The following is a 24,184-nucleotide window of genomic DNA, read 5'->3' as shown; positions in this document are numbered from 1 at the left end:
TGATAAGACATAGAAGGAACAGGATGGGGCTGGGTGCGGTGGCTCACGCTTGTAATCCCAGCACTTTGGGAGGCTGAGGAGGGCAGATCACCTGAGGTTGGGAGTTTGAGACCAGCCTGGCCAACATGGAGAAACCCGTCTCTACTAAAAATACAAAAAATTAGCTAGGCATGGAGGCACTCACCTGTAGTTGCAGCTACTCAGGAGACTGAGGCAGGAGAATCGCTTGAACCCGGGAGGTGGAGGTTGCGGTGAGCCGAGATTATACCATTGCAGTCCAGCCTGGGCAACAAAAGCAAAACTCATTCTCAAAAAAAAAAAAGGAACACGATGGGCATGGTGGCTCATGCCTGTAATCCCAACACTTTGGGAGGCCAAGGTAGGTGGATCACCTGAGGTCAGGAGTTGGAGACCAGCCTGGCCAACATGGTGAAACTCCGTCTCTATTAAAAATACAAAAAAAATTTAGCCGGGCATGGTAGCGCGTGCCTGTAAAGTCAGTTACTCGGAGGCTAAGGCGGAAGAATTGCTTGAACCCAGGAGGCGGAGGTTGCAGTGAGTTGAGATCGCACCATTGCACTCCAGCCTGGGAGGCAAGAGCATAACTCCATCTCAAAAAAAAAAAGGGGCCGGGCGCGGTGGCTCAAGCCTGTAATCCCAGCACTTTGGGAGGCCGAGACGGGCGGATCACAAGGTCAGGAGATCGAGACCATCCTGGCTAACACGGCGAAACCCCGTCTCTACTAAAAACACAAAAAATTAGCCGGGCGAGGTGGCGGCGCCTGTGGTCCCAGCTACTCGGGAGGCTGAGGCAGGAGAATGGCGGGAACCCGGGAGGTGGAGCTTGCAGTGAGCCGAGATCTGGCCACTGCACTCCAGCCTGGGCGATAGAGCGAGACTCCGTCTCAAAAAAAAAAAAAAAAAAAAAAAAAAAAAAAAAAGGATACAGAAGGAAAAAATGACTACTTAGTTACCAACTATTTTAGTTGTGTTTTGTATAGTACTATATTATAAATCTATGTTCACATCTAATACAGGCATGAGTGGAAGGCAGGCATACAACATCCTCTTAAACACTTCTATTAATGGAGTATTCAGCACATCACAAAATAGCTTTATGGATAGTTTGGCTTCTGAAATTTTTTTTAACTATTAAGTAACATCAATCATTTCCTTTATTCTGTATGCACAGAACACCGACAATAAAGATTTCATTCATTTACTCAAAAATATTTATTGGTTGCCTTTTTGGGGACAGATACTTTATGACTTTATGACAGTTACAATGGTAAAAGTAACAAAATTTCATTTCATACCATCATGTGTTTAAAGTTAAAATAAGTATTTTAGATGTAAATAAACATTTTTTAAAAAATTACCAAACAGGATATGTGTAACTTATTTGCTCATGGCATTTTATCACATACTATAACAAGGTCTATTTATCACATACTATAACAATATCTATTCCCAGTCTCTAGAAAGTCAGTCAATGGGCCAGGCGCAGAGACTCACGCCTGTAATCCGAGCACTTTGGGAGGCCGAGGCAGGCAGATTACAAGCACAAGAGATGGAGACCATCCTGGCCAAAATGGTGAAATTCCATCTCTACTAAAAATAAAAAATTAGCTGGGCGTGGTTGGCGCAACTGTAGTCTGAGCTATTCAGCAGGCTGAGGCAGGAGAATCGCTTGAACCTGGGAGGGGGAGGCTGCAGTGAGCTGAGATGGTGCCACTGCACTCCAGCCTGGTGACAAAGTGAGACTCGGTCTCAAAAAAAAACGACAGCCACCGAACTGCAAACCAATTAAATTGGTAGAACAGGAAGAGTGTGATTTATTACCTTGTTTATAGCCTGAATGTCTTACAAAATGGATCCGAACTCAAACTTTACAATTATCCATTTAGTGTCATAAAATTCTATAAGTCAAATATTAAAATTGATTTATAAGTCTATTCCATTTAAAAAAGCCTATTCCCTGAAACCCTTACAAAAATGAATAAAGGAATATGTTTAACTTTTATTTATTTATTTGAGGGTTGTGCCTTGTCACCTAGGCTGGAGTGAAGTGGCATGATCATGGCTCACTGCAACCTCTACCTCCTGGACTCAAGCGATCCTCTCACCTCAGCCTCCTGAGTAGTTGGGACTACAGGTGTGCACCAGCACACCTGGCTAATTTTTTTATTTTTCGTAGAGATGGAGTTTCGTTATGTTGCCTAGGCTAGACTCAAACACCTGGACTCACCCAATAAGCCTGACTTGGCCTCTCACAGGCGTAAGCCACCACGCCTGGCTGGAAAATGTTTAAAATTTATTAAGTGAAAAGTAGATCATGCTGCAATGAACGTACTATGCAAAAATGTATGTGTCTGGAACAGGGGAAAATATAAACAGTTGTAGAAATGTGGTTAGGTTGGTAGCATTCTTTTTTCTTTTAAAAATTCCTTTTTTTGACCGGGTGCTGTAGCTCACACCTGTAATCTCAGCACTTTGGGAGGCTGCAGTGGGCAGATCACAAGGTCAGGAGATCAAGACCATCCTGGCTAACATGGTGAAACCCCGTCTCTATTAAAAATACATAAAATTAGCTAGGCATGGAGGCACTCGCCTGTAGTCGCAGCTACTTGGGAGGCTGAGGCAGGAGAATCGCTTGAACGCGGGAGACAGGTTGCAGTGAGCCGAGATCATGCCACTGCACTCCAGCCTGGGCTGAGACCTCCAGAGTCTGGCTGAGACCTCCGGAGTCTCACTCTTTCACCTAGGCTGGAGTACAGTGGCATGATCTCGGCACACTGCAACCTCCACCTCCCAGACATTCTCCTGCCTCAACCTCTCAACTAGCTGGGATTACATTCGCCCACCTCCACGCCCACTAATTTTTGTATTTTTAGTAGAGATGGGGTTTCCCCATGTTGGCCAGGCTGTTGTTGAACTCCTGACCTCAAGTTGTACACCCACCTCAGACTCCCAAACTGCTGAGATTATAGGTGTGAGCCACGGTACCAGCCAAAAATTTCCTTTAATATTAGTGGTATATTATTCCCTCAATACTTTTTTTTTTTTTTTTTGAGACAATCTTGTTTTATTGCCTAGGCTAGAGTGCAGTGGCACAATCTCAACTCACTGCAACCTCCACCTCCCAGGTTTTTTTATTTTTCCTCATGCCTCAGCCTCCCAAGAAGCTGGGATTACAGGCATGTGCCCCAAAGGCCAGCTAAATTTTTTCTTTTTTTCTTTTTTTTGTTGAGATGGACTTCCGCTCTTGTCACCCACACTGGAGTGCAATGGCGCGATCCTGGCTCACTGCAACCTCCAACTCTTGGGTTCAAGCAATTCTCCTGCCTCAGCCTCCCGAGTAGCTGGGATTAGAGGCACCTGCCACTATGCCTGGCTACTTTTTGTATTTTTAGTAGAGATGGGGTTTCACCATGTTGGCCAGGTTGGTCTCAAACTCCTGGCCTCAAGTGATTCACCTGCCTTGGCCTCCCAAAGTGCTGGAATTATAGGCCCGGCCTATTTTTTCAATAATTATGAATAGTACATCATTTAAACCTATTGCTTGATCCCTCCTTAAATAACTAAATATACCACTGGCCATCATAGTGAAAACCTGTCTCCACTAAAAATACAAAAAAATGGCCGGGCACAGTGGCTTACGCCTGTAATCCCAGCACTTTGGGAGGTCAAGGAGTGTGAATCACCTGAGGTTAGGAGTTCAAGACCAGCCTGGCCAACATGGTGAAACCCTGTCTCTACTTAAAAAATAAAAAAATTAGCTGAGTATAGTGGCACATACCTGTAATCCCAGCTACTCAGGAGGCTGAGGCAGGAGAATTGCTTGAACCTGGGAGGCGGGGGTTGCAGTGAGCCAAGATCGTGCCACCACACTCCAGCCTGGGTGACACAGCGAGACTCTGTCTCAAAATAAATAAATAAATAAAACATAACATAGAAAGGGGCTGAGCGCGGTGGTACGTGCTTGTAATCCCAGCACTTTGGGAGGCTGAGTTGGGCAGACCACGAGGTCAAGAGTTCGAGACCAGCCTAACCAACATGGTAAAATCCTGTCTCTATTAAAAATACAAAAATTAGCCAGGTGTGGTGGCACGCGCCTGTAACCCCAGTTACTCAAGAGGCTGAGGCAAGAAAATCGCTTGAACCAGGGTGGCATAGGTTGCAGTGAGCCGAGATCATGCCACTGCACTCCAGCCTGGTGACAGACTGAGACTCTGTCACACACACAAAAAAAAGATAAAGAAAGAATGAAAAAAATCTGTGCCTACATTCAGAATGACAAGAATACTAATGTTCTGGTTGTAGAAAATACTATTGGTTCAAATATGTTAAATGCAAATATTTTGTATAATATATATAAACTACATATGCATAAAAAGAGTATCTATATTAGAATCTTTTTTTTTTTTTTTTTTTTGAGACAGGGTCTTGCTCTGTCAATCAGGCTGGAGTGCAGTGGCACTACCATGGCTCACTGTAGCCTTGACCTCCTGAGCTCAAGCCATCTTCCCGCCTCAGTCTCCTGAATAGTTGGGACTACAGGTGGTGCCACCAAGGCTGGCTAAGTTTTTAAATATTTTTATAGAGACAAAGTTTCATCACGTTGCCCAGGCTGGTCTCAAACTTCTAAAAGCTCAAGAAATCTGGCCTCCTCGGCATCCCAAAGTGCTGGACTTACGGGCATGAGTCACTGTGCCTGGCCTACATTAGAATCTTAACAGTGGGGCTGAGCATGGTGCCCCACGCCTGTAATCCCAGCACTTTGGGAGGCCGAGGTGGGCAGACTACTTGAGGTTAGGAGTTCAAGGTCAGCCTGGCCAACATGGTGAAACCTCATCTGTACTAAAAACACAAAAATTAGCCAGGCGTGGTGGCACATGCTTGTAATCTCAGCTACTTGGGAGGCCGAGGCAGAAGGATCACCTGAACCTGGGAAGCAGAGGTTGCAGTGAGCCAGGATGGTGCCACTGCACTCCAGCATGGGCGACAGAGAGCGAGACTCAGTCTCAAAAAAACAAACAAAAAAAACCAGAATCTTAACAGTGGTTAACTTCAAATAGTGAGACTATTAACTGAGTTTGACATTTTTGTGTTTTCCTAGATTTTTCTATAATAAACATTACTTCATAATAAAGCAGTAAAGATTTTTATACAAACTATTTTAAGATAAAAGAAACAAATTTTGACATAGGGGTTATAAATAAGATAGAATCTATTTATATAAAAAAATGGAACTATACTTTTGTGAGACAGATAAGTATCATGTAAGTTTTTTGATTTTTCCCAAACACATGCACACAATTAATATTGCCTTAAATTTTGTTAGCACAAGTTTGAAAGAGCTCTTTGGTTCATAAAAAGGATGTTTTTTGGACCAGGTGCAGTGGCTCATACCTGCTATCTCAACACTTTGGGAGGCCCAGGTGGGAGGATCACTTGAGCCTAGGAGTTTGAGACAAGCCTGGGTGACGCGGGGAGACACAGTCTCAAAAAAACAAAAACAAACAAACAGCTGGGCATGGTGGCTTGCACATGTAGTCCCAGCTACTCTAGAGGCTGAGGTGAGAAGATCGCTGGATCCCAGGAGGTGGAGGCTATAGTAAGCTGTGATCACGCTACTGCACTCCAGCCTGGGCAACAAAGCAAGACTCTGCCTCAAAAAAAAGAGAAAAAGAAAAAGAAAAAGAAAAAAGTTATGTGCTTATTTTTTTTTCTTTCTGGGGGACAGAGTTTCACTCTTGTTGCCCAGGCTGGAGTGCAATGGCGCGATCTTGGCTCACTGCAACCTCCGCCTACTGGGTTCAAGCGATTCTCCTGCTTCAGCCTCCCAAGTAGCTGGGATTACAGGCATGCTCCACCATGCCCGGCTAATTTTGTATTTTTGGTAGAGATGGGGTTTCTCCATGTTGGTCAGGCTGGTCTTGAACTCCTGACCTCAGGTGATCCACCCGCCTCGGCCTCCCAAAGTGTTGGGATTATAGGCGTGAGCCACTGCAACTGGCTGGTTTTTTTTTGTTTGTTTTTGTGTGTGTGTGTGTTTTTTTTTTGAGATGGAGTTTTGCTCTTGTTGCCCAGGCTGGAGTGCAACGGCATGATCTCAGCTCACTGCAACCTCCGCCTCCCGGGTTCAAGCGATTCTCCTGCCTCAGCCTCCCAAGTAGCTAGGATTACAGGCATGCTCCACCATGCCTGGCTAATTTTGTATTTTTGGTAGAGATGGGGTTTCTCCATGTTGGTCAGGCTAGTCTCGAACTCCCGACCTCTGGTGATCTGCCCGCCGTGGCCTCCCAAAGTGCTGGGATTACAGGAGTGAGCCACTGTGCCCGGCCATGCTTATGTTTTTTAACAATACACTTCTGAACTATCAAAAAGAATAAAAATCAGTGAAGTAGTTTTTAAAAATCCCAAAAGCTACAAAACTTAAATTACTTACTTCAATATCAATTAAAAACTCATTTGATAGTTCAATAACTTGGGTCCTGCTAGAATCATTCTATAAGCCATCAGTGACACTGAAGTGGCCAAAATTTGAGTCATTTGATAAGTACAATGAACACATATTTTTGTCATGTGAATGACAGCAAATGAATAACTTAGTTAACATAAACAGTATTTTTATTTAAAAAATTATCTAGTGAATAATTTCTTTTTAATCCTTTGTTAGTCATGTAACCATGGATAAAACATACTAATTGAGCTGATTCCTTCATGCTCTTTTCCTTGATTCCAATCATTATTAGTTATTCTACACTTGCTTCATTTATTGACAATTATGCCTACTGGCTGACTCTGGTTCAACTGCCCTATTTTTGCTTTCATCATTGTTTATCATATCTCACTTGCTTTAAACTCCACCTCTTTCTTTTTTTTTTTTTTTTTGAGACGGAGTCTCCCTCTGTCGCCCAGGCTGGAGTGCAGCGGCCGGATCTCAGCTCACTGCAAGCTCCGCCTCCCGGGTTCCCGCCATTCTCCTGTCTCAGCCTCCTGAGTAGCTGGGACTACAGGCGCCCGCCACCTCGCCCGGCTAGTTTTTTTGTATTTTTTAGTAGAGACGGGGTTTCACCGTGTTAGCCAGGATGGTCTCGATCTCCTGACCTAGTGATCCGCCCGTCTCGGCCTCCCAAAGTGCTGGGATTACAGGCTTGAGCCACCGCGCCCGGCCAACTCCACCTCTTTCATCTCATCTGATCTGACACTCGGTTTACATATCAATTGGCTACTCTAATCTTCTACTGCCAGTTTCCAACCCACTCAAGGTACTTGGGTAACAAAGGAAGATGCTCTATACACACAAAACCACAGAAAATAAGTGGGAAGGGATAATAAATTTCACTTAAAGTTTTAGAATTTTTTTTTTTGAGATGGAGTTTCACTCTTGTTGCCCAGGCTGAAGTGCAATGGCGCGATCTTGGTTCACCGCAGCCTCCACCTCCCGAGTTCAAGCAATTCTCCTGCCTCAGCCTCCCAAGTAGCTGGGATTACAGGCATGCGCCATCACGCCTAATTTTGTAATTTTAGTAGAGACGGGGTTTCTCCATGTTGGCCAGGCTGGTCTTGAATGCCTGACCTCAGGTGATCTGCCCGTCTCGGCCTCCCAAAGTGCTGGGATTATAGGCATGAGCCACCGCAACCGGCCAAAGTTTTAGAATTTAAGTTATTCCAAAAATTAATTTGTTTTTCAAGAATAAAGACTGCATCCAATTAAATTCTGTTAACTGGTAATGACTAGGTCTAAAATGTTAGGTATTTACCAATAAATTACATAAAATAACTCAATAACAAAGGGTTTTTTTTGTTTTTTTGTTTTTTAAAGAGATAGGGTCTCACTTTATCACTCAGGTTTGGCTGAGTGGAGTGTTGTGATCACAGCTCACTGAAGCCTCCAACTCCTGGGCTCAAGCAATGCACCCACCTCAGTCTACCAGAGTACATTCTTGAAAGTAAAATTACAAATGAAATTTAGCAGTGTTAAAAATAAGCCCACTTGCAGATAATTATCGTTTTTCTTCCTTTCTTTCCTCACTATCTGTACTTGGCATATTTCCTATGGTGGCTGTCTTAAAAAAAAAAAGAATCCTTCATAAATAGTGTAGCCAAAAAAGCTGGACTAATATACAATGCCATCAATAAAGTATTATATATAAAATTTATAAGTGCTAAAGTGTAATTTTGAAAAATACTTAAAATATATATATGTATTTTTTTGAGACAGAGTCTTGGCCCAGTCGCCCAGGCTGGAGTGCACTGGCATGATCTCAGCTCACTGTAATCTCTGCCTCCCACGTGCAAGCAATTCTCCTGCCTCAGCCTCTCAAGTAGCTGGTACTACAGGCGCACACCACCATGCCTAGCTAATTTTTTGTAGTTTTAGTAGAGATGGGGTTTCACCATGTTGACCAGGATGGTCTCAATCTCTTGACCTCGTGGTCCACCCACCTTGGCTTCCCAAAGTGTTAGGATAACAGGCATGAGCCACTGTGCCCGGCCTACTTAACATATTCTTTTTTTTTTTTTTTTTTTTTTGACACGGAGTCTTGCTCTGTGCCCCAGGCTGGAGTGCAGTGGCGCGATCTCGGCTCACTGCAAGCTCCGCTCCCCCGGGTTCACGCCATTCTCCTGCCTCAGCCTCCCGAGTAGCTGGGACTACAGGCGCCCGCCACCTCGCCCGGCTAATTTTCTTGTATTTTTAGTAGAGACGGGGTTTCACCGTGTTAGCCAGGATGGTCTCGATCTCCTGACCTCATGATCCGCCCGTCTCGGCCTCCCAAAGTGCTGGGATTACAGGCTTGAGCCACCGCGCCCGGCCAATATATTCTTGAAATAGCTCCCCCAACTTTTTTTTTTTTTTTTTAGAATGAGTTTTACTCCTGACACCCAGGCTGGAGTGCAGTGGCACGATCTCGGCTCACTGCAACCTCCACCTCCTGGGTTCCAAGTGATTATCCTGCCTCAGCCTCCTGAATAGCTGGGATTACAAATGTGCACCACCACACCCGGCTAATTTTTTTTTTTTGTATTTTTGGTAGAGATGGGGTTTTACCACGCTGGCCCAGCTAGTCTCGAACTCCTGACCTCAACTGATCCATCTGCCTCGGCCTCCCAAAGTGCTGGTATTACAGGCATGAGCCAACGAGCCCGGCCTTTTTTGTTAGACAGGGTTTTGCACTGTTGTCCAGGCTGGACAGTGGTGTGACCACAGATCACTGCAGCCTTAACCTCTCCTGGTCTCAAGTGATCCTCCCACCTCAGCCTCCAGAATAGCTGGGACTACAGGTGTGTGCCACCATGCCCAGTAATTTTTTTTTATATTTATAGAGACAGGGTCTCCCCATGTTGCCCAGGCTGGTCTCGAATTCCTGGGCTCAAGCAATCCATCAGCTTTGGCCTTCCAAAGTTCTGGGATTATAGGCATGAGCCACTGTGCTCTGCCCGAATATTTGGTTACTTCCTAGTGAGACTAAACACTTTTCTAAAAGTTGGTTAGCCATGCTATCCTATAAAAGCTGTTTGTTCATGTCTTTTGTCCATTTATCTTTTTTTTTTTTTTTCTTGAGACAGAGTCTCGCTCTGTGGCCCAGGCTAGAGTGCAGGGGTGCGATCTCGGCTCACTGCAAGCTCCGCCTCCCAGGTTCAAGCGATTCTCCTGCCTCAGCCTTCTGAGTAATTGGGATTACAGGTGCACACCACCATGCCCAGCTAATTTTTGTGTGTGTGTGTTTTTAGTAGAGCTGGGGTTTCACCATGTTGGCCAGGGTGATCTCGAACTCTTGACCTCAACTGATCCGCCTGCCTCAGCCTCCCAAAGTACTGGGATTATAGGTGTGAGCCACTGCGCCCGGCCAATTTTTTGTATTTTTGGTAGAGACAGGGTTTCATCATATTGGCCAGGCTGGTCTTGAATTCTGGACCTCAGGTGATCCACCCACCTTGGCCTCCCAGAGTGCTGGGATTACAGGTGTGAGCCACCACGGCCGGCCAATTTTTTGTATTTTTAGTAGAGATGGGTTTCATCATGTTGGCCAGGTTGATCTCGAACTCCTGACCTCAGGTGATCCACCCGCCTCAGCCTCCCAAAGTGCTGGGATTACAGGCATGGGCCACCACTCTTAGCCAATTTTTTGTATTTTTAGTAGAGACGGGGTTTCATCATGTTGGCCAGGCTGGTCTCAAACTCCGGACCTCAGGTGATCCACCTGCCTTGGCCTCCCAAAGTGCAGGGATTACAGGTGTGAGCCACTGCACCCAGCCTATGTTTCTATTTTATGCATATTCAACAAACGTGATTCCCCAACTTCTGCAAAATAATTTCTTTCTTCAAGAACACTGATTTTAGAGCCCACAGTAAGAATATAAAAATAATGGCAAAGAAAGTGAAAAAACAAAAATAAGAAGTAGAAATCTAAAGTTTCCCATTAAAATGATCAATATACTGTGCAGTAAGTCAAATATGTATAATGAAGAAAATATGATATATAAAAATCCAAATTTACAAAATTAAGTACAAATAGGTGTTTATATTACAAAGTGTTACTGGTTTATAAAAGGATTCAACTCAGATTTTTTAAATGGTTGTTTTCCTCAATCAATTTAACAATGATTTTAAATGCATAAAATTTTAATATCTCTTTGAGACAGTGATCCAAGCTTCTTCCCTTGACGATGTTACCAGTTCATACTTTGTTTCAATAACTTGTCCCTCCACAGAAAGTAGGTGCAGTCTCTTCACCAATACACTAAGAAGTACTGTGGTCACCATATATGCAAACCTAGTCAGGAAGAAAGTCAACTAGTTACTAAAGATTAAAAAGTATACTTTAAACCTGCATGCTCTGCACATGAACCCCAGAACTTAAAGTACAATAATAATGATAAAATTACACTTTAATCATACAGATTGCCCATTCTCATCAACAGTGATCATCAAAATTCTAAGAAGAGAGTCTGGCATTCTATTATTCACCTCAACTCTGGACACTCCCGTGTGCCTGAGAATCCAAGTGAGGAAAAAGTTTTCATTATCAATTCATCATCAAACCGATCTGGATCAAACCTAAAAAGAAAATTTGAGGTTAATCACAATATAACTCCACTGGCATTTTACATGTTGACACTAAAAGAACACAAGTATGTAATAAAGTTAAAAATCGACTGAAAATAGAAAGTGCTCTTACATTATATTTAAATGTCACTTATTTTTATGTTCTCAAATTATTTAACATATATTTAGTCTATCACTGTTTCTTACTATATTTTCTTTTTTGAGACAGGGTCTCGCTCTGTCACCGAGGCTGGAGTGCAACGCTGCAATCAAGGCTCACTGCAGCCTCAACCTCTTGGACTTAAACTATTCTTCTACCTCAGCTTCCTGAGTAGCTGTGACTATAAGCACATGCCACCAGGCCCAGCTACTTTTAACAGTATTTTGTACAGTCTCCCTATGTTGCCCAGGCTGGTCTTGAACTCCTAAGCTCAAGTGATCCTCTTGCTTCGATCTCTCAAAGTGCTGGGATTATAGGTGTGTGAGCCACTGCGACTGGCACTTTATTATTTCTCTCTTATTTTTCTTTTTTAGAGACGGAGTCTCGTTCTGTCACCAGGCTGGAGTGCAGTGGCACAATCTCGGCTCACTGTAACCACCACATCCCAGGTTCAAGCGATTCTCCTGTCTCAGACTTCCAAGTAGCTAGGACTACAGGCGCACACCATCACGCGCAGCTAATTTTTGTATTTTTAGTAGAGACAGGGTTTCACCATGTTGCCAGGATGGTCTCGATCTCTTGACCTCATGATCCACCTGCCTCGGCCTCCCAAAGTGCTGGGATTATGGGCACGAGTCATGGTGCCCAGCCTACTTAATTTCTAAATAATAGATGCAAAATATATTTCTCGAGAATACCAAGGTATAAGATAGTTACACGAGTTTATATTATTTTGTGAAATGTAAGGATAAATCATAGAAAATCATATAATGAATATTTAAATACATTTAAGACCTGTTACATGAGACCACGTTATCAATATGTAAGAAATTTTATATTGCCTCTTCAACTGAAATTTGTGTCTTAAAATTGGAGGCTCCAGCCTTAAAATTGTATTTATCAATTATATTACATCTAGACTAATAGGTGAGAAAGGCTGGACATAGTGGTTCACACCTATAATCCTAGTACTTTGGGACTCCAAGGTGGATCACTTGAGCCCAGGAGTTCAAGACAGGCCTGGGCAACATAGCGAGACCTCATTTCTATTAAAAATTTTTAAAATGCTGGGCACAGTGGCTCAAGGCTGTAATCCCAGCACTTTGGGAAGCCGAGGCAGGTGGATCACGAGGTCAAAAGATTGAGACCATCCTGGCAACACGGTGAAACCTTGTCTCTACTAAAAATACAAAAATTAGCTAGGTGTGGTGGCGCATGTCTGTAGTCTCAGCTACTTGGGAGGCTGAGGCGGGAGAATCACTTGAACCTGGGAGGCAGAGGCTGCAGTGCGCTGAGATCGCGCCACTGCATTCCAGCCTGGCAACAGATTGAGATTCCGACTAAAAAAAAAAAAAAAAAAAAAAAAAGATGTACGACACTTCTTTTAAGCCACTGAATTCTAGGAGGTATCTGGATTAAAGCGAATGAAAAACATACTCTATATATGTGTGATTATTATCATTATTTTTTATTTTTTTGAGATGGAGGTTCATTCTTGCTGCCCAGGCTGGGGAGAAATGGCATGATCTCGGCTCACCGCAACCTCCACCTCTCCTGCCTCAGCCTCCCGAGTAGCTGGGATTACAGGCATGAGCCACCATGCCTGGCTAATTTTGTATTTTTAGTAGAGATGGGGTTTCTCCATGTTGGTCAGGCTGGTCTGGAACTCCAGACCTCAGGTGATCTGCCCGCCTCAGCCTCCCAAAGTGCTGGGATTACAGGCTACCGCGCCCAGCCCATTATTTTTCATAGATGGCGTTTTGTTTATTGCAAGACCAGTCTGGCAACAGAGCGAGACTCTGTCTCAAAAAAAAATAAAAATAAAAATAAATAAAAAAAAAAAATTCGCCAGGCGGGATAGTATATACCTATAGTTCCAGTTACTCTGGAGGGTGAGGTAGGAGCATTGCTTGAGCCCAGGAGGTTGAGGCTGCAGTGAGCCCGTGTTTACACCACTGCACTCCATCCTGGGTGACAGAGCAAGATCCTGCCTCAGAAGAAAAAATAAAGTAAGGGAAATGAAGGGCCTAAGAAACATTTTTTGTTGTATAGAATTTTACTCTGTAAAGTCGTTGAAGAAACGCATATATTAAAAACAAAACAACCCACGTACCACAGAACAAAAAAATTCCTCGCAAAAACAAGTATTCTTAAATGACTTAAATTCTGAATTTTTAAAAAAGGGAAATTCTTGGGAGCTAAGGTATGAGGACGCAAAGGCATAAGAATGATATAATGGACTTTAGGGACTTGGGGGAAAGGGTGGAGTTATGAGGGATAAAAGACTACACATTGGGTACAGTGTATACTGCTTGGGTGACGGGTGCACCAAAATCTCAGAAATCACCACCAAATAACTTATTCATGTAACCAAATACCACCTGTTCCCCAAAAGCCTATTGAAATAAAAAATAAATTTAAAAAAAAGCAAAAAGAGAAGCAATAAAAATAAAGAATAGAAAAACGCACTGGAACACAAAAAAGGCCGGGCACGGTGGCTCACGCCTGTAATCCTAGCACTTTGGGAGGCTGAAGTGGGCAGATCACGAGGTCAGGAGATCGAGGCCATCCTGGCTAACATGATGAAACCCCGTCTCTACTAAAACTACAAAAATATTAGCCGGGCATGGTGGCGGGCGCCTGTAGTCCCAAGTACTTGGGAGGCTGAGGCAGGAGAATTGTTTGAACCTGGGAGGCAGAGCTTGCAGTGACACTAGATTGCACCACCGCAATCCAGCCTGGGTGACAGAGTGAGATTCCATCTCAAAAAAAAAAAAGAAATTTTGCTCTTTTTTTTTTTTTTGAGATGGAGTCTTGCATCTTGCTCTTGTTGCCCAGGCTGGAATGCAATGGCACAATCTTGGCTCACTGCGACCTCTGCCTTCCAGGTTCAAGTGATTCTCCTGCCTCAGCCTCCTGAGTAGCTGGCATTACATTACAGGCATGTGCCACCACACCTGGCTAATTTTTGTATTTTTAGTAGAGACGGGGTTTCGCCATGTTAGCCAGGCTGGTCTTGAACTCACGACCTCGTGATCTGCCTGCCTCGGCCTCCCAAAGTGCTGGGATTACAGGCGTGAGCCACGGTGCCTGGCCTGCTTTCATTTTCTTAAAACAGATGCTAATTACTTTTCACTTACTATAAAAGTGGTAATAAAAGAGACAAAGAGTAGCAAATAGCAGATTCACATAAGAGAAAAAGCAGTGAACAGAAGATAATGGTGATGCAGTTCAGGCTTGGTGGTTCATGCCTGTAATCCCACCACTTTGGGAGGCAGAGGAGGGAGGATGGCTTGAGCTCAGGAATTCAAGACCAGCCCGGGCAACATGGTGAAACCCATCTCTACAAAAAGTATGAAAATTAACCAGGTGTGGTGGCGCACGCCTGTGGTCCTAGCTACTTAGGTGGCTGACGCAGAAGGATGGCTTGAGTCAGAGAGGTCAAAGCTGCAGTGAGAAGTGATTGCACTACTACATTCCAGCCTGGGTGACAGAGTGAGACCCTGTCTCAAAAGAAAGAGAAGAAAAGGGGATTCACTGTTTTTCTTTTGTTGTATCATTGCTACATACTGAATTTTCTCCTCGAAACTTAGGAAAGGAATGCAAAACGTGCAAACCCAAAAACTGACAGTCACAAAGACAATGACAAATATTTCATACTTGTGTGGAGATGGCCAAGTATTAGGATCCTGAAGTACCACACCAAGGGCATAAAGGACGAGGGTCTGTGAAAAAAAAAATCCAATTAGTCAAGGACTAACAGAGGTAAAATGACTCCTAGAAAGTCAACTTATTCCAAACTTCTTTTAATATAGATAGTGAATACGAAATAATAATTTAAAATAATGGAAGAAATCGGCCGGGTGCGGTGGCTCACACCTGTAATCCCAGCACTTTGTGAGGCTGAGGCGGGCGGATCACAAGGTCAGGAGATCGAGACCATCCTGGCTCACACGGTGAAACCCCATCTCTGCTAAAAATACAAAAAAGTAGCCAGGCGTGGTGGTGGGCACCTGCAGTCCCAGCTACTACTCGGGAGGCTGAGGCAGGGGAATGGTGTGAACCTGGGAGGCAGAGCTTGCAGTGAGCCCAGATTGTGCCACTGCACTCCAGCCTGGGAGACAGAGTGAGACTCCATCTCAAAAAATAAATAAATAAATAAAATTAAAAAAAATAATAATGGAAGAAACCACAAGTGATTATTTTGGTAATCTTACAATGAGGAAGGCCTCCCTAAGCATGTCACAAAATCTAGAAACCATAAAGGAATAACAGACTTAACTATATGAAAATTTAAAATCTACATCCAGTTAAAAAACAATAAAAAAAGAATGTAAGCAACAGTAAGTTATTTGCTATATAACTGACAGTTTGTATAGTATACAAAAATATATATAAGCTCACTAGAAAAATCAATGAAAGTTATAAAGACCAGAATTCACAAAAGAAAAATACAAACTGTTAATATATGTATGAAAATTTGTTCGATTTCTCCAATGATCAGAGAAAAGCAAGATTCATAAAATATACATAAGACTCAAATTCAGAGGTGGTGAGGATTTGGAAAGAAAAAACATTCTCATACATTGTTGCTAAAAGTATAAAATGGCTTTCAGAGAACATTTTAAAATTAACATACACATGGCCCAGTATAGCGGCTAATGCCTATAATCTCACCACTTTGGGAGGCTGAGGCAGGAGGATCACTTGAGCCTAGGAGTTCGATATCAGCCTGGGCAACATAGTGAGACTCCGTCTTTATAAAAAACAAAAAAAATTTAGTCCAGCTACTTGGGAAGCTGAGGTGGGAGGATCACTTAAGCCTCGAAGGTCGAGGCTGCAATAGCACCACTGTACTCCAGCCTAGGTAAAAGAGCACGACCCTGTCTAAAAATAATAATAACTGAACATACACATGGACTTTCACACAAAAACTCCATGTCTAAGACTACTCAACACCTGTACCAGTATATAATAAAAAAAAAAATGTCAATCATAATTTCCATTAGCGGGGGCTGCTTAAATAAATCATGCTGGACGGGCATGGTGGCTCATGCCTGCTATCCCAGCACGTTGAGAGGTGGAGGCGGGTGGATCACTTGAGGCCAGGAGTTTGAGACCAGCCTGGCCAACATGGTGAAACCCCATCTCTACTAAAAATACAAAAATTAGCCAGGCCTTGTAGTGCAAGCCTGTAATCCCAGCTACGCAGGAGGCTAAGGCAGGAGAATCACTTGAACTCGGGAGGCGGAGGTTGCAGTGAGCCAAGATTGCACCACTGCACTCCAGGCTGGGTGACACAGTGATATTCTGTCTCAAAAAATCAAATTAAAACATAAATTATGGTACAGTCACACTATGGAATATTATGCAGCCATTAATAATGAGTCGAATCTGTATCAAGTGCTAGGTGTACTAATAGCCATAATACACTCAATTAAGAAGAAAATTAAAGAATATTATAGGAAGAGTAACTTTTCACATATAAATTCTGTTTAATACATATGTATATGTGTGTTTCTATAAACATATACACAGAAATAGGTCTATAGAAATACATACTAAACTGCTAACAGTAGTACCTTTTGGGAAGAAAGACTTTTATGTGGTTTGAACTTTAAAACAAGCACATATTATTTTGTAACTAAAATAATTGTGTCTTTTATTTAATAATGGGTAGCATTTATTTGCCACTTTAAACAAATTTAAAATACACACCACGCGGGGTGCAGTGGCTCATGCATATAATCCCAGCACTGTGGGAGGCCAAGGTTGGCAGATCACCTGAGGTCAGGAGTTCAAGACCAGCTTGGCCAACATGCCAAACCCCATCTCTACTAAAAATACAAAAATTAGCTGGGCATGGTGTGGGCACCTGTAATCCCCACTACTAGGGAGGCTGAGACAGGAGAATCCCTTGAACCTGGGAGGTGGAGGTTGCAGTGAGCCAAGATTGCACCATTGCACTCCAGCCTGGGTGACAAGAGCGAAACTCCATCTAAAATATATATATATACACACACACACCAAAAGAGTTGAGAATAGTTGAATGAATTAAACATATTAAATATTTTCTACCTCTCTAGGAATAATAAATTGGTCAATTTTTCCTTCAATATCTTGAAGCTGGGCAGAAACTGGAGTCAGTTTGGCAGTTCGAACAGTTTCACAAAGCACATGCTGACAATATCTGTTTTAAAAAAAATTTTTTTGAAGATGTTTATTTTAGGAGGCAGTTAGAAATGTACATACATTTAAAAAACGTTCTTCAACAACTGCTCAAACATTCCTAACTTGAAATAGTCCCATCATAATTCTTATCTGCTTAAAGATATGTTATATATTAGAAGTATATAAAAACTTATTAAAAATTTTATAAATTTTAAAATAAATACATTTTTATAAGATTTGTTATTAATCTGCATATAACTCTAGGTAGATAAAGATTTCAACAAATAAAAACACTTTTAAAAGTACCAGAAGAAAACTCAAAATGCTTCTATAATTTTTTTAAAGTTTATTTTTAGCATGAAGCTGACAGAAAATTATAAAGAATAATACAAATAACCTAACGAGAGAAACATTTTGTTTACATATTTCTAAAGATAACTAGGAAAAATATTTTCAGTAAAGATATCCTTAATGTATAAAACCTCTTTAAAAGTAATTTAAAAATCCAACAACCCCATAGAAACAGGGACAGAGAATACAAAAAGCAATTCACAAAAACATACAAATGACCTGAAGACATGAAATGATACTCAACTTAATTAACAACTTAAAGACTGCCAATCATAGCGTGTTTTTTTTTTTTTAACTTGCCAGATTGACAAAGATGAAAAAGAATGACAGCAGATATTACTAGAAAAAGATGGAGAAAAAGACATTCTCATATCCAATTGGTGGAAGTATAAAGTGGTACACCTCAAGTGTACATCACAATGAGAAGAATAAAAACTAAAATGTATTCCAATTTTGCTATGAGTTAGTTCACTTAAATACTTTATATACAGGATCTTATCGAATCCTTACAAGAAACCCATGGGTGCTATTATTATTCTAATTTTACAGATTAAAATCAGAGGCAGTTATTTAAGATCACATAGCAGGTAAGTTGTGTTGACAGGATTCAAATCTTAACCACTGACCTACTGCATACATCCTTCAACTAGAAGCTCACTTCTAGGACCTTATTATACAGAAATATTTGAAAATATTAGCAAAGATGTAAGCACAGAAGTGTTAATTGTTTGTAACATCAAAAACAACAAAATCAAAACGGGAAACATTCTTCCTTCCTCTCTTCTGTACAAATATTTATTGCATACCTGCTACATGTGAAGCACTGTGCTAGATACTGAGCTACAACAATAAACGAGAGATACACCATCAAAGGGGTTCAGATTCTAGTTGGCAGTGGGGAGGCAGAGTGGATAGGACATAAAGGATGAACAATTAAACAAGCATAGCGCATGTTATGACAAAGGAAGTTCAGGGTATTACTGGAATATAAGGCAGGAACAGCTACTCTAGGTAAAGGGTTTCGTAGAGAAATAAACACAGGCCGGGCCGGGAGCAGTGGCTCACGTCTGTAATCCCAGCATTTTGGGAGCCAGAGGCGGGTGGATCACTTGAGGCCAGGAGTTCGAGACTAGCCTGGCCAACATGGTAAAACCCCGTGTCTACTAAAAATACAAAAATTAGCTAGGTGTGGTAGTGCACGCCTGTAATTCCAACTACTTGGAAGGCTGCGGCACGAGAATCGTTTCAACCCAGGAGGTGGAGGGTGCAGTGAGCTAAAATTGCGCCACTGCAAACCTGCCTGGGTGACAGAGAGACACTGCATCTCAAAAAAAAAAAAAAGGAGAGAGAGAGAAAGAGAGAAATAAACACAGGCTGAAATCTGCAAAACAACAACATAAAAAAGAAAAAAAAACACTCAAACCACCCACAATAAAAAAAAAACCCCACCCCAAAACCAAAACCCAACACCTGGACTTAACTAAAGGAGAGACAAAAAGAGAATCTATACAGAGGAACAGTTTGTGCAAAAGCCAGGACAGGAGGTAAGAAACAAAAGACTTTGAGTAGAGCTAAACTGAAAGCTATGAAGAGGCACAAGTGAGGATAAGGTGAGTACACAAGGCCCAGCTTTTGAAATGCTTCGTGAGCTATATTAGAGAGTTTAAACGTTAAAAAATTATTTATTTCCTTATTTATTTTTAAGAGACAGGTTCTTGCTCTGTTGCCCAGACTGGAGTACAGTGACACTCTATCATGCTGCAGCCTCAAGCTCCGAAGCTCAAGCGATCCTCCCACCTCAGCCTTCCTAGTAGTTGTAACCACAGGTACATACCTTTATGTCTGTCTAATTTTTAAACATTTTGTAGAGACAGGCTCCCTCTATGTTGCCCTGAATGGTCTCAAACTCCTGGGCTCAAGCAATCCTCCAGCCTCAGCCTCCCAAATTGCTGGGATTATAAGCATGAGTCACTGCACCCAGCCCAATTGTTACCGGCTTACGGGCACACATTTACAAAGGAACTTCACCTTCGACTTCATACACTTCTATATGATAAAAACTTCAAAAGGCAACTAGTATTACTTTTAAAAAAGTAGTTACATTCAATGTAATAAATAAAACTTCCAACATTTAAAAGCCTCCCAGTTCTTTCCAGTGGTTATCTTGTTTTCTTTTTTTGAGAGAGGGTCTCACTGTTACCAGGATGGAGTGTAGTGGTGTGATCATGGCTCACTGCAGCCTGGACTTCCTGGGCTCAGGTGATTCTCCTATATCAGCCTCCTGAGTAGCTGGGACTATAGGCATGCACCACCATCCCTAGCTAATTTTTTGTATCTTTTTTTTTAGAGATGAGGTTTTGCCAGGTTGCTCTGGCTAGTCTTGCACTCTCGGGCTCTGGTGAACCTCTCACCTTCGCCTCCCAAATTGGTAGGATTACAGGTGTGGGCCACTGTGCCCAGCCACTCTATCCTCTCTATAGTTGATTTTATGCTCCAGGGTAGGGTTGCTTGCTACCCAGTCTCAGACTTCTAACCCCAAAGCAGTCACAGTTGCAATTTAAAACAAAAATTAATTAAGGTATGGTTACATGCAATAAAATTAACCCATTTTACCTGTACAGTTTGAATTTTAGTAATTGTATACAATTGTGTAACTACAATCACAAGTAATATATAAGACAGTTTCATTTTCTTTCTTTTCTTTTTTTTTTTTTTTGAGAAGTAGTCTCGCTCTTTCGCCCAGGCTGCAGTGCAGTGGCGCGATCTCGGCTCACTGCAAGCTCCGCCTCCTGGGTTCACGCCATTCTTCGGCCTCAGCCTCCCGAGTAGCTGGGACTATAGGCGCCTGCCACCGTGCCCGGCTAATGTTTTGTATTTTTAGTAGAGACGGGGTTCCACCATGTTAGCCAGGATGGTCTCGATCTGACTCGTGATCCACCCTCCTCGGCCTCCCAAAGTGCTGGGATTATAGGCGTGAGCCACTGCACCCGGCCGACAGTTTCATTTTCTTCATGCCCCTTTGTAGTTGATCCTGTCCCCATTCCTAACCCCCAACAGAATGCTTTTTATTACCATAATTTGCCTTTTCTAGAATTTCACACAAATGAAATCATACAGTAGCCGTATTTTATGTTTCACTCTTTCACTTAAATCACTAAGATTTATCTGTGTTGTTGTGTGTATTAATATGGTGTTCCTTTTTATTACTTGGTAGTATTCTATGGTATGGTAATACCACAATTTGTTTATCTATTTACCAGTTGAACATTTGAACTACTTCCAATTTTGGGCTATTTTGAATAATACTGCTATGAATATATGCAAACAGGTCTTTGTGTAGTCATGTTTTCATTTATCTTGGAATGAAATTCCAAAGAGTGGAATTGCTGGGTCATATAAGTGTATGTTGAACTTTTTAAGAGCCTACTATATTGTTTTCTATTGTTTTCTTTTCTTTTGAGACAGGGTCTCGCTCTGTAACCCAGGCTGGAGTGCAGTGATGCAATCACTGTAGCCTCAACCTCCTGAGCTCAGGCGATCCTCCCACCTAAGCCTCTTGAGTAGCTTGGACTACAGGCGTGTCCCAGCACACCTGGCTGATATTTTGTATTTTTAGTACAGATGGGTTTTTGCCGTGTTGCCCAAGCTGGTCTTGAACTACTGGGCTTAAGTGATCCGCCTGCCTTGGCCTCCCAAAGTGCTGGGATTACAGGTGTAAGCCACCACATCTGGTCAAGCCTACTAAATTATTATCTAATGTTGCTGTACTGTTTTTTATTACCATCAACAAAGTATGAGTGTCATACTTGCTTGACTTCACTAGTACTATTTAACAGGCTAAGTTAAACATTTCCCACACAACCTTATGATTTTAAAAAGCAGATTCATTTACCTAATAAAATCTACGTATAAATACTTGAAGTCCTATAAAAATATACAGCTTTCCTAAATAGCAACAATAGCTTTAAATTAGATAAACCAGTTCAAATTTACCTTTTAATAATCTCCTCTTTTTATTGTGTCCTTACCTGAGCTGCTCAATTTTCTCTGGAGTAATAGGACCATTTCCAAAAACTTGGTTTATCTCTTCATATAATTTTTTTTGAACTTCTTCAGAGGTGGTTAAAAAACAGATTGCCCAGGTACACACTAGGTGAAACATTATATGAATAACAATGAAAATCGCTAACTCATGGCTTGGGTATAGAATAAGAAAAAAACTAATTATTTAGAGTGGTGTTTTTATATTTGCTTTTTTTCTCCTATGATATAGAAGATAACATAAGTGGTACCAAAAAGTAAAATTATTCACAGGGTTTGTATTTCACTGAATGGAACATCAATATTTACGGATTGCCCTCCAACAGACATAGTGCAATCTGGATGCCTTCTTTCTTAAAACTGGTAAGTAACCGGAGCCAATTAATTTTACCTTAGGTAAAATAGTTATGATAATAAATAAATTTCATATCTGTAGGAGTGCTCAATGTTGGTTATTGCAATTGATTATCGGATGCACTCAACCTTATTAAGTTGATTTATCAGTTCACTTAGGAGCACTAATGAAATGATTCAGACAAATCAAGCTAGCAGATTTATCAATAAATCAATATTCTAACATATTTACCTGTGATGGTAAATACACTGGCTCAAAATTTGTGACTGGTTATTGCTTAGAATAGTTCTCAACCAGACATGGTGGCTCACACCTGTAATCCCAGCACTTTGGGAGGGATTGCGCAGAGGGGATCACTTTGGGGGGGGATCTGAAGCTGGGGGATTGCTTGGGCTCAGGAGTTCAAGACTAGTCTGGGCAACATGGCAAAACCCCATCTCTACAAAAAACTCAAAAATCAGCTGGGTGTGGTGGTGTGTGACTGTAGTCCCAGCTACTTGGGAGGCTGAGATGGGATGATTGCTGGAGCCCAGGGGGTTGAGGCTGCAGTGAGCTGTGATCATGCCACTGCACTTCACCCTGGGAAACCAAGTGAGACCCTGTCTCAAACAAACAAACAAACAACAACAACAACAAAACAGTGGTTCTCAAAAACCACCTGGGAGATGGCTGATGCTATAACCTCACATTCACAAATTCTGGTTCAGTAGGTTTATGGTAATGTCCAAACATCTGTACTTTTAACAAATAGAATATCACATTTATCTCAATTAACAAATGGGAAGATGAATGGCTCATGGCTTACTTTAGCTTAAACTGGTTTATGGATTATATTCATTGAGGAAATGAAAATGTAAAGAAATTACATGTTGAGAAAAAACCAGAAGAAATGAAAATGTAAAGAAATTACATGTTGAGAAAAAAAAAGAGGAAAAAGAGTAATTATAATTTCTGTAGTAATACACTGGGATTATAACTATTAAAAGAATGGAACCTTCTGAACATACATACTACCTCTTTCCCTAGAATATGTTTGAGGTGACACCATCTGTAGCTCTATTGTTCCTGTGTCAAATACTTCTTAATATCCTTCTAGTAACTTGTACTTCACTTACCAATGATCTCTTTCCTGAACTAAGGGTTAACTTAATCTCAAAGTTAATTTATAAAAAAAGTTTTCCTGATACACCTTATTACCCATATTGTTATCATTAAAATCAGTAGTTACCTGGTACTCAATTACTCTGATTAGTTTTTTTATATCTAGAGTTCACAAAAAACATGAGTGACTGCCTGTCCTTAACTTTTCCCTACATATGCCTCTTCATCATTACGGCTTCTGAGTGAGCTATAGAATTTCTTTTTTTTTTTTTTTGAGACGGAGTCTCGCTCTGTCGCCCAGGCTGGAATGCAGTGGCCGGATCTCAGCTCACTGCAAGCTCCGCCTCCCAGGTTCAGGCCATTCTCCTGCCTCAGCCTCCCAAGTAGCTGGGACTACAGGCGCCCGCCACCATGCCCGGCTAATTTTTTGTATTTTTAGTAGAGACGGGGCTTCACCGTGTTAGCCAGGATGGTCTCGATCTCCTGACCTCGTGGATCTGCCCGTTTCAGCCTCCCAAAGTGCTGGGATTACAGGCTGGAGCCACCGCGCCCGGCCTCGAACTATAGAATTTCTATTTTACAAGTGATGTGAAAACTTGTGCAGTGTACAATATGTGTGTCACACAATTTTACAACATAGAGTAATATACAACTGAAGGATTCACCACAACGATTTGCATACAGTGGTCATTCATGTACTCTGCTTGACTATATTATCACTTAAAATTAATATAACAGGCCAGGTGCGGTGGCTGATGCCTGTAATCCCAGCATTTTGGGAGGCCGAGGCGGGCAGATCATGAGGTCAAGAGAACGAGACCATCCTGGCCAACATGGTGAAACCCCATCTCTACTAAAAATACAAAAAATTAGCTGGGTGTGGTGGTGGGCACCTATAGTCCCAGCTACTTGGGAGGCTGAGGCAGGAGAATCGCTTGAACCTGGGAGG

At 41.9% G+C, this 24,184-nt stretch overlaps 1 protein-coding gene and 1 long non-coding RNA gene across 27 annotated transcripts in view; both read right to left on the bottom strand.

Moving 5' to 3' along the window:
• Nucleotides 1-6,215: 6,215 nt before the first annotated feature.
• LOC141408215 (uncharacterized) lies at nucleotides 6,216-8,092 on the bottom strand. Its single transcript, XR_012421401.1, has 2 exons — nucleotides 7,189-8,092; nucleotides 6,216-6,873 (listed from the first exon to the last, which is right to left on the bottom strand). It is a non-coding gene; the product is annotated as an uncharacterized lncRNA (long non-coding RNA).
• Nucleotides 8,093-10,450: 2,358 nt separating this feature from the next.
• Nucleotides 10,451-24,184, bottom strand: part of CYP20A1 (cytochrome P450 family 20 subfamily A member 1) — a 59,242-nt gene continuing 45,508 nt past the window's right edge. For 18 of the 26 annotated variants that reach the window (XR_012421396.1, XR_012421399.1, XM_045367504.3 and 15 more), the window contains 5 exons: nucleotides 21,767-21,887; nucleotides 17,295-17,406; nucleotides 14,877-14,941; nucleotides 10,979-11,068; nucleotides 10,451-10,784 (listed from right to left, as the gene is read on the bottom strand). Coding sequence is in view for 16 of the 26 variants with exons in the window: in XM_045367504.3 (XP_045223439.2) it covers nucleotides 10,634-10,784; nucleotides 10,979-11,068; nucleotides 14,877-14,941; nucleotides 17,295-17,406; nucleotides 21,767-21,887 (539 nt within the window). In the remaining 10 variants the exon portion in view is untranslated. The remainder of the gene's footprint in view (nucleotides 10,785-10,978; nucleotides 11,069-14,876; nucleotides 14,942-17,294; nucleotides 17,407-21,766; nucleotides 21,888-24,184) is intronic. The other 8 variants (XR_012421393.1, XR_012421397.1, XR_012421400.1 and 5 more) reach the window with 2 other exon arrangements.

The sequence above is a fragment of the Macaca fascicularis genome, chromosome 12 (genome assembly GCF_037993035.2).
Source record: "Macaca fascicularis isolate 582-1 chromosome 12, T2T-MFA8v1.1".
Lineage (NCBI taxonomy): Eukaryota > Metazoa > Chordata > Mammalia > Primates > Cercopithecidae > Macaca > Macaca fascicularis.
This window is presented reverse-complemented; position numbering and strand designations above follow the sequence as displayed.